Here is a 14335-nt window from a genome sequence, read left to right on the forward strand (position 1 = left end):
ATCAAAAACAACAGTATTTTATTCTCATTTTCATAAAAGTTCAATAAAACAAAGACCGGCTATAAATCAATATCCAAGGGATATACTTTCAAAAATAACACATTTAAAATTTGCTTCATATGAGAGCTAACAAGTAATAAATCACTGAATTAAAACATTGCGGCTCATCATTAGGCCTATAAAATGTTACCAAATAGTAAATTAAATCACTGGTTTAAAGCCCTTTGGTTAATCATTGGGCCAATTAAAATGCTACCAAATAGTAAATCACTGAATTAAATCCATGTGGTTAAATATCAGGTCTAAATATCAACAGAATTATATTACAATTCTTGCGATTTACATTTCATGTTACTGTGTTTAGGGTTATTTTCGTCCAATCTTATTCCGCCTTTTCACACGTGTAAACAATTTAGCCCTGTTTTGAATTTGTCAACACAATTCTGTATAAGTAATGATGTCATTTTCTTTGAATTTGCCTCATTTAAAATTTACCTATTGTGACAAGGGCTAAAAGGGTGAAAAATAAAACTTGACAAAAATTTCCCAGTAAACAGCATTCCCGACATTGATTTTAGAGAATATAAATCAAATTAAATGCTTCTGCTTTGAAAAATATTTACTTAATACATATTTCCTTTTTTTAGCATTGGGGGAGGGGTGTATTGTGTAAATATAGCATAATGTCCCTCAGAAAAATAACACATATTCATTCTGCTTTGATCAATTGCGAAACCAAAAAAATTAACACACCATTAAAACAATGTATGTAGCACCTACCGGTAATTCATCAACTTAGATTATCTACTTTATATTGTATGGCCACTTATGAAGATTATCTACTTTTAATTGTATGGCCACTTATAAGACTAGCTTTAGTATGCATGGTATGTGTACCACATCATCAGCTTAGCTACTTAGACCTGCTACTTTATAGCTACTGATAGATTTAAAGTTTGTGTTACACATCATCAGCTTAGCTACTTAGAACAGCTACTTTATAGCTACTGATAGAGTTAAAGTTTGCGTACCACATCATCAGCTTAGCTACTTAGAACAGCTACTTTATAGCTACTGATAGAGTTAAAGTTTGTGTTACACATCATCAGCTTAGCTACTTAGAACAGCTACTTTATAGCTACTGATAGAGTTAAAGTTTGCGTACCACATCATCAACTCAGCTACTTAGATCAGAAGTGATGAAATTATACAATAACAACAGATTGAGGGTTTCTAATGCGTATGTCAAAACTGATAAAAACAAAGCCCTTGACTCAAATAATACAGAAATTTAAAGCAGTATTTTATTCTCATTTTCATAAAAGTTCAATAAAACAAAGACTCAATATAATACAGAAATTTAAAGCTACTCAATATCAAAACAAACAAGATTCAGACATGAATATATAATTACAAGTGTATAATAATTTCTGATCTAAAATGTTAACTAAAAGGCATAAAATTTGGTATAACTAAAAATCGTGTTAAAATCACAGGCAAAAATACAAAAAATAAACCAGAAATGTTAATATCAAAGGATAAGCTGTCCCTTTCTCCCTCATACTCTAATACAGCACTTAACATCACAGATAAGAAATAGTCACATCACATACTTCATAAATCTATCAAAGGCAATGTTGACAAGAAGTACAGCATTACAAAAATGTTACACAAGTTAACACCTGATGGTTTATAAACAAACACCTGATGGTCTGCTGCTTCTCCTAGACTGCATCCAAGGAAGGAACCCGGGGAATTCATGTGAATACAACTATCCTCTGTATAATAACTAGCATAACTGCTATATGAGAGGTCATGTGACATGCACATGAGAGGTCATGTGATAAAGTCATGTGATATGTTCTTCCCTGTGCTGCAAGCAAACCTCTTCACTTTGGCAATGCCATACCGGTGTCAGAATAAAATCACAGACCACTGACCTGGGATGGGAGGCTGATAAAACATGACACACATGATGCGGGGCTTTATCATTCTTATTGGTGACCTGATTTGGTGACCTTTGACCTCTGCTACCTGTCTGCCAGCTTTTTCTCAAGTCCGTGGTCTTTCCGATGACTTTGTATCACTCGCCATAACCGACACAGAACTCCACCCCTGTAAAATAATACCAAACACTAAATATACTTCAACCTGATTTTAAATAATCACTTAAACCCTTATAATGGTGAAGAATCTCATCTCAGTCGAGAAACAATTTTGGTGCAATATTTTTCAGGTTGGGTCTAGTGCAATATTTATAATTTTGTTTGCAGTGCAATATGTTTCAGGTTTTGAATAGAGTAATATTTCTAAGCTTATGACAGGTATAGTGGAAAATTTTCACATCTAAAAAGTGCAATATTTTTTCAGGTCTCCTATGGTGCAATATTTATCACTTATTATACTGAGTGCAATATTTGTCAGATTTTGTACAATGCAATATTTATCACTTATTATACTGAGTGCAATATTTGTCAGATTTTGTACAATGCAATATTTATCACTGAGAATATTCAAAGATTATCAGCTTCTTAAATCACTAAATGTTTATAATGCTCAGTACATGTCAATGAAAATTCAAACACTGACCTAAGTCCAAGCTTCTGAAGGTCATCATAACGAACAATCTCGAGGAAATCCGACAATACAAACTGTTCCTGAGTAATCTAAAAATAAACAACAAAAAAAGTAGCTACAGTAAAATATTTAAAAAACACATTTAACTATTAAAATCAAGTTAAACTATGGGATTGTGTTTTCAATAAATGTATGGTTATACCAGGTTTATCGAGTTTACTAGTGATAACAATAAGACGTAATAATTACCAGGTCTATTGAGTAGGGCTGGGTATTGAAAGAAATTTTTCGATACGATACATATTGCAATACAGAGGTGCGATATGCGATACAAATTGCCGATACAGACAAATGAGAATTACACTATTTTTTGCATGTTTTTTTTTTTTCAAGAGGTGATAGTATTTTTTGATTACAGCATAAAACAATAATAAATCATTTTAAATCCTTGTTTTTTTTTTATTCTCTGAATGGAAAAGTGTATGACAGAATAATGCTATTTGCCCATACTTTTCTTCAGAAAAATAAAGGCATCGATCCACTTAGGTTTCAGACAAGCCCTAATGTGCATGTAAATATGTTGCCACTGGTGCTAAATACTCGTTCTGAAGCCACAGACATCACAACATTGACCTGTTTGACTGTGTTGATACTTCACTTGACGTCGTATTCGTGGAAGTAATGGCAGATAAAAAAATTTACCAAATTGCTTTGAGTTAAAATAAATTATGACTTAAAAATTCTGATTGATATCTTATTATCAGTTTACATTCCATGACTTTTTTTTTCGACGCTTCATTTTACCTACCGGATTGCCTCCAAGAATCACAGTAGCAAAAAGGTCAATGTTGCGATGCCGGCTGAGACGGGTAATAATATATAGGCTCTTTGTTTCACTAGAACTTGCGACTTCTTGTTGACATATATAATTACATTTTGCCTTTTTGCTGCTAACTTTTACGTAGCGACCCTAACCCTACACTTTTGACATGTTTACATGCGTTTATACGATTTTTGATAAGTCGTTCGTAATATTAGTCACTTTGACGTTTTTCTTTCTCTTAATTAAACGTTGAAATAATCGAGCAATACGCAAGCATCTCTGTATCGGTTATCGTATTGCTAAAAATTATCGATATATACCGATTACCGATATATTGATCCAGCCCTACTATTGAGTTTACTGGTGATAACAATAAGACGTTACTGTAACAATAATTACCAGGTCTATAACATCCTCGTCAAACTTCCTGTCGCGGAGCCAGGTCACCAAAGCCTCGTCTGGGGGCTCGTGGATGGACGGGACTAAAAATAGAAACCAATCAAAACCTTCAATTCTGTGAAAAGATTAGGCATTTTCACTGTACTGAAAATAGCTCTAGCAAAATAGAATGCCAATATTTCCCCCAATTTCTTTGAAGGAAACAAAGAACAAATGGCCCATGGGTCTCATCACTCATCTGAACACTTTAGTTAGGGATAAACAATAATCACTTTGGTACTAAAAAGTTTAATTTATAGTAATTGGTCATGACTGATGATTTCACCAAAGTTAACATGATTCCATATTAATATGACAAATAATGGCTTTGCTGTTTTTGAGAAGCACATTTTTCAAGGTTTTTCCTTTCTGTTTCTGTATAAAGTTCATCCCCTGCACTGGTATTATCGTAATATGAACATGATGAAGGCTATGATTTTAACAGACTTGATGTAATGAACATGGTATTTAAGTTTACACTTGTCTGATTCAATGGTTTTCTAAAAGATAATACTTGAAACATGCCATTTTAGCTATCCCTTAATTATCTCCCCTTTAGAAATGCTGTGACCCTTGAACAAACTTTAACATCCTTTATGCATGCCTTGAGGCAAGTTTGTTGAAATTTTTCCAGTGAATCTAGAGATCAAGATGAAACTGACAGCAATGATGAGGCAACAGACAGTAGACAAGTCTTAATCAGATAAGCTCATTTTAGCCTTTGGCTCATGTTAGCTAATAATGGTGAGAAATTTTTAGGAAAATATCAATTTTCTGGTACCATAAGCATTTATTTGAATTCAGCTGCATTTCAAGGTGTGTTTGCTATATTCTGACATAATTGGTAAATAGGAAGCTAAGTTTTTACACATCTATTATCTTTGCAACAAATGGTTTTATTAACAAAATAGTAAGAAGCTTGTTTTACAAATCTGACCTCTAGAACTGGTAATGGTTGCAGCAGACACATCATTTATTGAGGAGAGGGCTCTACAATGAAAATCAAACAACATTAAAGGGATTTATCCATAGTTAGTTCTCATATGACATATTTTCTCCCAGAGTTATTTCCCTTGGCTGCAATCCTAATGGTCAACCTAGTAATTTCTCCTTTTTTGTATTACTAGATTTAAGATGGTGTAGCATAAAAATTGGGAGAAAATCTTTATAGAATAAAAATTATGAAAGAAAGGAGGCAATAACAAATGTATAATTACTTCTCAGAAAAACATGCAAAGTTAAAGTTAGTTGAATAATGAAGGAACATGAGGATGTTGACCTCCAATATGGCAGCTAATGGGAAATAACTCATGTTAATTCAGGCCTTCTGAAAACTATCAATTGTTTATCTTGCTGATGGTGCTAAATCCCCTCTCCACATCATATGCAATATTTTCAAATTGATTTTTGTTAACCAGGACATTCCTTTACCTCCACTTACTGTATATTTTGTAGATGAGTTTTCTTTTCCTCGATTGTTTTACGTAGAACATCTCCATACATTTTATTGACTTACTGTATATTTTGTAGATGAGTTTTCTTTTCCTCGATTGTTTTACGTAGAACATCTCCATACATTTAATTGACTTACTGTATATTTTGTAGATGAGTTTTCTTTTCCTCGATTGTTTTACGTAGAACATCTCCATACATTTTATTGACTTACTGTATATTTTGTAGATGAGTTTTCTTTTCCTCGATTGTTTTACGTAGAACATCTCCATACATTTTATTGACTTACTGTATATTTTGTAGATGAGTTTTCTTTTCCTCGATTGTTTTACGTAGAACATCTCCATACATTTTATTGACTTACTGTATATTTTGTAGATGAGTTTTCTTTTCCTCGATTGTTTTACGTAGAACATCTCCATACATTTTATTGACTTACTGTATATTTTGTAGATGAGTTTTCTTTTCCTCGATTGTTTTACGTAGAACATCTCCATACATTTTGTTGACTTCTACAAGCTGCTGTAGTAATCTATAAAATACAAAACACTGACTCAGGTGTCAACGTATTATAGATTTAATGTAATATTTATTTCAGGAAAATCTATATAATATACTTTTAAAAGCACACAATATAAATATGAAAATTTGGCATACACATGATATGTTTGGCATATTACTTTAAACGATAAAATTTACTGCATGTTTACTCAAGGTAAAAACCTGGCTCACTTCTATTACATCATTCTTCAGTTATTATGGCTACATTTTAAATAATCACAGTAACTTAAATTAAGTTTTTAAAACCATGGTAACTAAATGTAAGTTACCATGGTAACTAAATGTAATTTCTGTTTTCATGGTAACCAATGTATGTTCCTTTAACCATAATAACTATGGTAACTACATGCAGGTTTTTATAACCACAATAACTAAATCTATAACCATGTTAACTAGATGTAATTTTAGAATCTGTACTATCTATTATAACTAAATGTTGGTATCTATGGCCATGGTAACTAGATTTATATCTGTATCTATGACAATGTTAACTAGATGATATTTCTGTATCCATGGTAAGGCCATATAAAATTGAAATCTTGGTTCTCAGGCCCGCGCGCATCCGTTTTGAGGTAGCCGCATTGCCGATTTTATTGAATTTTTGATAAAATAAAAAGTTGGTATTGCGGAGACCAATTAAAAAAAATTCCGACCTCATTTTGTTTCTGTATATTTTAGATATTCAAATATCACTTCTGGTAGCCATTTACAATGAGATTTTGGCTACTTCGTTTGAAAATACATCTCGAGGACATTACCTACGATGTTTACACGCTGTTAAGCAGTGGATAAAGCAGAAATTTTGACCAGAAATGGAAAGTATATCTGTGATTAAAAAATATCTTTATGTTAAAGAAAATTCGGAAATTAAAATTAAAAAAAATACCTCCCTCATCTACTTTATTGCCAATAAAATGAAAAATAAAATGCCGCCCTCCCGCATCTGTTTTGGAAAAAATAGGCCTGAGAACCAGGGAATTAAATTTAAATAGCCTAATTAGGCATTTTTTCTGTATCTATGACGACTTACTGCATGTTTTCGTCCTGCACCGTTTCCAGCTGTAGTTGTAGTTCATTGACGGCAGAACTCCGATACAGCGCGGCCGACTTCCCCGAGTTTGTGGACGGAACCCCCGACGTCTCGACCTCTTCCTCCTTAGCCCCGGCGATGTTTGCCCCCAAATCTGAAAAATGTACTCAGAAAATAACCACAAATACAAAACAAAAACCAAAACTTGTCTGGTGCTCAGAAATTAACCTCACTTAGCCCCAGCAATGTTTGAAATCTGAAAAATGTACTCAGAAATTAACCTCAAAATGTAAAACAAAAATCCAGTTTGTTAGTTGACTGGTGCTTACATCAGTAGATTATCAGTTGACTTACCTGAACAGATTATTAGTTGATTAGTGGTTTACCTTTAATTAGTAGATTATAAGGAGACAGGTGACTTACCTGAGTAGATTATCAGTTAAATAGTGACTTACCTGGGGAGAGAATCATGATGGCCTCCTGTAAAGCCCCCCTCAGTAAATTATCAGGTGATTAGTGACTTACCTCTGTAAATTATCAGGTGATTAGTGACTTACCTCAGTAAATTATCAGGTAATTTGTGACTTACCTCAGTAAATTATCAGGTGATTAGTGACTTACCTGGAGAGAGAATCATGATGGCCTCCTGTACCGTCCCCCTCAGTAGATTATCAGGTGATTAGTGACTTACCTCAGTAGATTATCAGGTGATTAGTGACTTACCTGGGGAGAGAATCATGATGGCCTCCTGTACCGTCCCCCTCAGTAAATTATCAGGTGATTAGTGACTTACCTCAGTAAATTATCAGGTGATTAGTGACTTACCTCAGTAGATTATCAGGTAATTTGTGACTTACCTCAGTAAATTATCAGGTGATTAGTGACTTACCTCAGTAAATTATCAGGTGATTAGTGACTTACCTGGAGAGAGAATCATGATGGCCTCCTGTACCGCCCCCCTCAGTAGATTATCAGGTGATTAGTGACTTACCTCAGTAGATTATCAGGTGATTAGTGACTTACCTCAGTAAATTATCAGGTGATTAGTGACTTACCTCAGTAAATTATCAGGTGATTAGTGACTTACCTGGGGAGAGAATCATGATGGCCTCCTATACCGCCCCCCTCAGTAAATTTTTAGGTGATTAGTGACTTACCTCAGTAAATTATCAGGTGGTTAGTGACTTACCTCAGTAAATTACCAGGTGATTAGTGACTTACCTCAGTAGTTTATCAGGTGATTAGTGACTTACCTCAGTAAATTATCAGGTGATTAGTGACTTACCTGGAGAGAGAATCATGATGGCCTCCTGTACAGCCCCCCTCAGTAAATTATCCAGGGCAAACATCCAGTGAGGTTGAATGCTGTGACTTTTTAAATGTTTACTAACCTACAATTTAAAAAAGTATGTTTCTATATGTGCATTGTAAACATTACTTCATGCACTTAATATAATGAAAGATTAAAATCACAAACATTTGTAGTTAATGTAATAATTAATGCATTTTTTAAACACATCACAATTAAATTTCCACTTTATATTATAAAGAAGACACAATAAGAACTCACAGCTTCATGGAACACATATAATGCCAGCTGTATCTCCATTAGAGCAGCAGCATCAAAGTCCACAGCCTGACGAAGTTGTTCTGAAGGAGTTACAAAAAATTAAAATCAATTAATATCAAATGGCCCCATGTTATCTGTAACGGCCCAGTGCCTCATGGGTAATGGCTTATTGTCTGATCGTTAATGAAAAAGTGTTTTATGGGTGATGACCAAATGTTTTATGAATATTGACCCTATGTCTTATGGGTAGCATTATAGGTAATAGCCCAGTGTCTTATAGGTAATGCCCCAGTGTTTGTTTCCTTGGTAACGACCCAGTGTCATCTGACAGTATTCTATTATTGCATTCTCTCAGTGAACACAATTTCAATCTATGAAATCATTTCTAATTTTCCCAGGGTTTAATTCTGATCACTTTCATGGTCTGGAGATCCCTAAACTATCTCCTCCATGAAATGTAAATTTGAAAAACATAAAACTGAACACATTTTTAACCAAGAAACCACTATAACAAACCGTTTTCTCAAAGTAAGAAAAGTGAACCTGCTATTTTTAGTAATTTTTTCAGTAACAACTTCCGGTGAGATTGTTTTTATTTACAAAATGACGATAAGAAGAAGACAGTACCTAATGTATCTTTGATGCAGTGTTTACAGTTTGGGTCTGCAATGTAGTTCTTTAAGCTGACCAGTAACCATCGTAAATGTTCCTGGAAAAGAAAGAAATTGAAAAAGAGAAATGCTAGAGAAATTCAACAGCTGACACTACATCAAGAAGTTTATTCTTTTCTGAGGTTTTTCGTGTAATGAAATCAATTCATATTGTTTTTCACTTGAAAGTTATTTTTCAATTAAATTTTAGCTTAAAAATATAATGTTTTTCACTTGAATGTTAAGGTCCTTTATGACATTCTGAGTGCAAATGTACTCACCACAGACAGCTTGGGATTTGAAATGGTGGCATCTTTGTGAAGAAAATTCAGCCATGTGTCACAAATCTATGAAACAAAGTTAAGATTTAATATCATCAATTTTAAACAGATGGTAATAATCTAACTGAAGATAAAGGAGTTAAGAGAGGACACACCATGAGAGGGCTTTATTGTGGAGGAAATTGGAGTCTATATGGGCCCATATCTGACTCAAAGATGATTCTTTTGACCAAAATTGAAACGATGGACAAATGAACCTGACGTGTAGGTTTGTTAGCTATGCAACACAACCACTGAAGTGCAATAATTGTTTTCTTTGTTAGAATGTGTACAAGCATTAATTACCTGTTCTTTGACCTACTGAATAATACTCACCTATAAGTCGGTCCGCATATAAGAAGGTTGTATATTTTAAGCTTTTAATAGAGGGGTTAACCCTCTAAAATACCAGCCTTTTTATAACTTGCCTTTAAATCAGATGATAAGTCTTGGACCAAAATCTGACTCCCAAAAACCGATTTATAGGCAAGTACATACAGTACGTGATGATATGTATACAAGCATTAATTACCTGTTCCATATCCTTTGTCAGAATGTGTACCAGCGTTATTCGTCGCTCCGAATCCTTCCGCAGTAAATAAAACCCTCCGTGTGCAGAACTGTCATGGGAATTATGGTCCATATCTCCGATGTCGGGGGACAGATTCAGCATGCTAGAGCTCCCCGATAATCCCGAACTACCGGCGTCAGAGCTGAAACAAAGCAAAAGTCACTGACCACTGGACACTACACATCAAAGGCCAGTGATTATTGGACACTTCACTTCAAAGGCTTAGAAATTACACAATGTCTTGGTCAATCTAAAGGAAAACTAGAAATTAAAGACCACTAGGTCTTTTTATGGGTTAAATAACTGGATAAGGTTACTGTCCATTTGCCTCACTGTAAAAACAAGGTATGATCAGGCCATTTTTAGAATAATGTTTGCTTGCTCTCTCCCTGACTCTGGGTCAATTTATTGGGTGGTAGGTAGCTGGGAAAATTTTTTCCCCAGAACATTTTTTGTTGACAAAATAAGAGGAATAAAAAGAAAGAAAATATTGTGTCCAGGAATGTAAAAAAAAAATTGATTTGGGCAATTTTTAGTCAGTTGGTCGGGAGAGGGCAACCAACCAAATTCTTTTTAAAGATGGCCTCATCAAAAACAAAAAGATAAGGGAGTCAAACCTACATCTTGAAAGATCATTTAATTGCTTAAAGGCTAAAGGTTAAGTATAGGTCATAAAAAATATTAATGAATAAATTTTATAATAATCATATAAAACATATAAATATATATTTAAAAGAAAAAAAATATACAAAGGAAGACAAAATCCAGGATAAAAACAATGGTAAAAAAAAATTAGAATGAATTTCCTGCTCCACAAATTTGACCCTGTTTTATCCACAAAATGTGGTTTAGATCTAGAACTCTTTCTGATGCTTTATTTTTCTAATATTTGACTCCTGAACTTGACAAATGTGTATTTTTAGTAAGTCAGGCTTTGAATTTTCTAATGTAACTTGGCCACAAGTAAAATAAGAAAGAATGGCTTCTGATCATCAAATTTTGAACTATTGTTACAGAACGTAGTGAAAAGAAATGATGATGGTGATAAAAATAATGGACTTCCAACTAAATTATCTAGTCCTTCTAAAGAAATTAATATTTGACAAAGTTTGGTTGATATTGACCAGAAAAATCTGATCAGAATTGAAACTCAATACAGCTTAGGAATTGAGGTGAACTAAAAATGCACTGAACATGCAGGAATAAAATTCATGCTAATATCAAAAGTGATTAATGAGTACTATAGTTATCCTTGGTAAAACAGACATTTTTTGTTTTTAAAAGAAGAAGAAAAATCAATGATGAACATGTAAGAAAAAAAATGACAGATTACATGTAAAGACAAAATGTAGTACAATACTGTATGAAGGAGAAATTGGGGGAAAAATTCTAACCAACGTACTGATATAACTGTTATAAATATGTATTGTTATAACTGCTGAATATCAAATGATATGAACTGCCAGGTTATGTAAAAGTTCCTGGAAATTTGACATAATTTGAACATCCACTAGAATTTTTTTTTATCTGATTTCAAAGGTAATTACAAACTTCTGCTGCTGGAATAAGAACGCTACATAAGAAAAAGATGAAAGCAGAACATGCCGATAAATAACTCCTTAATCCCTTTACTTGACTTGTTAGTATCCTGTTGGTTATGTAATTAATGTTTGTAGGTTAAGACTTAGTTAAAGCAATGATGTTAGATGAAGGATAAAATCAACAGTTATAAGAAGACATATAAGATTCTAGAAAAAAAGAGAGAAATTAGAGGACACAGATTTAACTCTGTAGCCTGACCCTCTGATGAGGCTGACCTTGACCTTATAAATCTCCATTAAATCTATAGATAATGGGGGATTCCAGAAATCTGTTTTAAGGCCACACCAATAATTTTTTTGTTGGTCGGACCTGCAGGCTTTTGTTTTAGTAAAACTTTACAAATGATACTAATTTAAATTCCCTGCACCAAGGGAACACTGTGCTATTTTCTGTTCCATTTCCACTCTATGAATCGAAATTTTAATCTGCTTAATCTGCAAAGCAGAAAAAATATAATTGGCCGCTCAATTTTTTTTATGTTTCGCCTAAAAATTTTGCGTACAAATTAAAAGTAATAAATAAATATTATTTTTCAACCGCTTGCCCGTTCGCACTTTTTTCATCAAATGTTTGATGAACAAGAAATTAAATTGATGTGGTCTTACTTTAAATTGACAAAGACTAAACGCATCCAAATAAAATTTTTAAAAAGACGCTAGCCTTCAGCAGAGAGACAGGCTGCTTTCTACGACAGAAAAGGGCTCCGTGAATAAGAGAGAGGTGGGCGTGACTACATCATGTTACCACGGTTACCTGTACGTAAACCCCTCCAAGGTCATGGGTGAGGGGCACCGCGTGAGTGGTGATGGCGACCTGTAAATAACAGCCAATCACAAACAAGCATTCATATCATGTGACATAACCAGATCATACATTGTAACAAAATCTAGAAATCATTCTCTACTCACAATAATCTCATATGCAGTGTAAACATCTACATAGATATAGTCATATGTTTCATTCCTTACCAGGTATCTAGACCCTTAATAAGACTTTAAGATCAAATGTTCAATGGTTCCAAAAAAATTTTAGCATACATTTAGGGGGTTTGAGAAATTTTAAAATAAAAAAATTCTTTATTTATATATTCAAACAAAAAATAAAATTAGTACTTAATATCTAATTTACCAAATTAATATATGTTTATTTATTTATTTCCACAACTATTTAGAAGCCCTAGGGATGAACATCATCATTAGTTAAGCATTATAAAAGCTGCACAAAAACTTCAAATATTGGAACTTTTTAATCATTCAACATGTTCAATGTATACGAAAAAAGTTGAAAACTTCGTTGTCTGTCTCTCCTTCAGAAACAACTGAAAGAACATGAAAGTGACTTAACTTATTCATTACTCATATAAATATGTGTGATTTTATATTTGCTTTTTATAGCTTGATGAAATGGAGTTATTCAGTTAGCAAGCCTAATTATGGATGAAACCTAAATTCACATGTCAATATACAACCAATCTATCAATCCCCTACCTAAATACCTAATACACCAATAATACACCCATACTTCTATTGAGGTCTGATCAATATTGACTTTTACTATGATCAAGCACATACAATCTCCTGCATCCACATGTAATGAATTAAAAGCATTCTGGGTAATGAATTAAAAGCATTCTGGGTAAGAATTTATCATGTTTTTTTAATGACTCCAAATGACTTAGGCTGTCCAATGTTAATTCTGTGTTTAACATCACCAATGTGCATGTAGGTTTTATAGAAATTGGCAACTAAAATAAAATAATTTCCAATAAATGGTTACAAATATTACATATTTTAATTCATGTAGATGAGTCCATACTCATTTGTTGGAAAATTTTGTTTAATTAAATATTCATTTTCTCTCTCCCACATAACACTGCCATTAATTGGTAATGTTTAATGCAGAACTTACTTAAGCCAGCCCTAAAGCATAAAAAAATCTTTAAAAAGAGAAGAAAAGATGAAATCTGAAATGAATGACATGCATTCTTATAACATTGATTTACTTGTCTAATTCTTACACTGTCTATCACTTCCCTAACTCCAAAATGAGGCACACATGCATGCTCACATGCAGTTTACAGCACAACTATTAGTTTGTTTTTTTTTTAATTTCCAAGTCAATACAAAAATTTGCAATTTTCAAATCAATATAACCTTTACAAGAGGCCCATGGGCCTTAATGATAACCTGGACATTTTGAATTTCTCACTCTGGTCCTAGAATTTACATTGAATGAGATGACCAAATATTTAACATTTTGCTGAGGACTCTATAATCATTATATTACTGCAGACTGTCTATCAGAAATCCAAAAGAGAAGATGTAACACTGTATAACAGATTTCAAAGTCTAACTAAGCCATGATTATTATAAATAAGGATTTTACCAATCATATTATCATTGATTATTAGTTTAAGGCTTTGATTAAATGCTAGGAAAAAAGTATGCAAATGGTTTAACCCTGTTAACAATGAGTGTTCCTGAACACAGAATATACTGTCACAGTGATAATGTTGAACACACAATATACTGTCACAGTGATAATGTTGAACACAGAATATACTGTCACAGTGATAATGTTGAACACAGAATATACTGTCACAGTGTTAATGTTGAACACAGAATATACTGTCACAGTGATAATGTTGAACACTGAATATACTGTCACAGTGATAATGTTGAAAACCAACATGACCAAGCTGTTTATGAGTCAATATGATTATATGTCCATCACAGATATTA

The 14335-nt window shown here is 33.2% G+C and overlaps 1 protein-coding gene across 1 annotated transcript in view; it reads right to left on the bottom strand.

Moving 5' to 3' along the window:
• The window catches only part of LOC134277821 (mitogen-activated protein kinase kinase kinase 15-like), a 41182-nt gene continuing 26847 nt past the window's right edge, over positions 1–14335 (bottom strand). The window contains exons 32-44 of the mRNA XM_062760127.1: positions 12348–12407; positions 9954–10134; positions 9383–9448; positions 9079–9160; positions 8452–8531; positions 8167–8272; positions 6882–7035; positions 5730–5822; positions 4776–4828; positions 3800–3882; positions 2590–2666; positions 1343–2115; positions 1–1273 (exon numbers count right to left, since the gene is read on the bottom strand). Coding sequence (XP_062616111.1) covers positions 2031–2115; positions 2590–2666; positions 3800–3882; positions 4776–4828; positions 5730–5822; positions 6882–7035; positions 8167–8272; positions 8452–8531; positions 9079–9160; positions 9383–9448; positions 9954–10134; positions 12348–12407 — 1120 coding nt within the window. The 3' untranslated portion in view covers positions 1–1273; positions 1343–2030. The remainder of the gene's footprint in view (positions 1274–1342; positions 2116–2589; positions 2667–3799; positions 3883–4775; positions 4829–5729; positions 5823–6881; positions 7036–8166; positions 8273–8451; positions 8532–9078; positions 9161–9382; positions 9449–9953; positions 10135–12347; positions 12408–14335) is intronic.

This window comes from Saccostrea cucullata, unplaced genomic scaffold, assembly GCF_032062105.1.
Source record: "Saccostrea cucullata isolate Sc308-1 unplaced genomic scaffold, CSIRO_AGI_Scuc_v1 ctg1405, whole genome shotgun sequence".
NCBI lineage: Eukaryota > Metazoa > Mollusca > Bivalvia > Ostreida > Ostreidae > Saccostrea > Saccostrea cuccullata.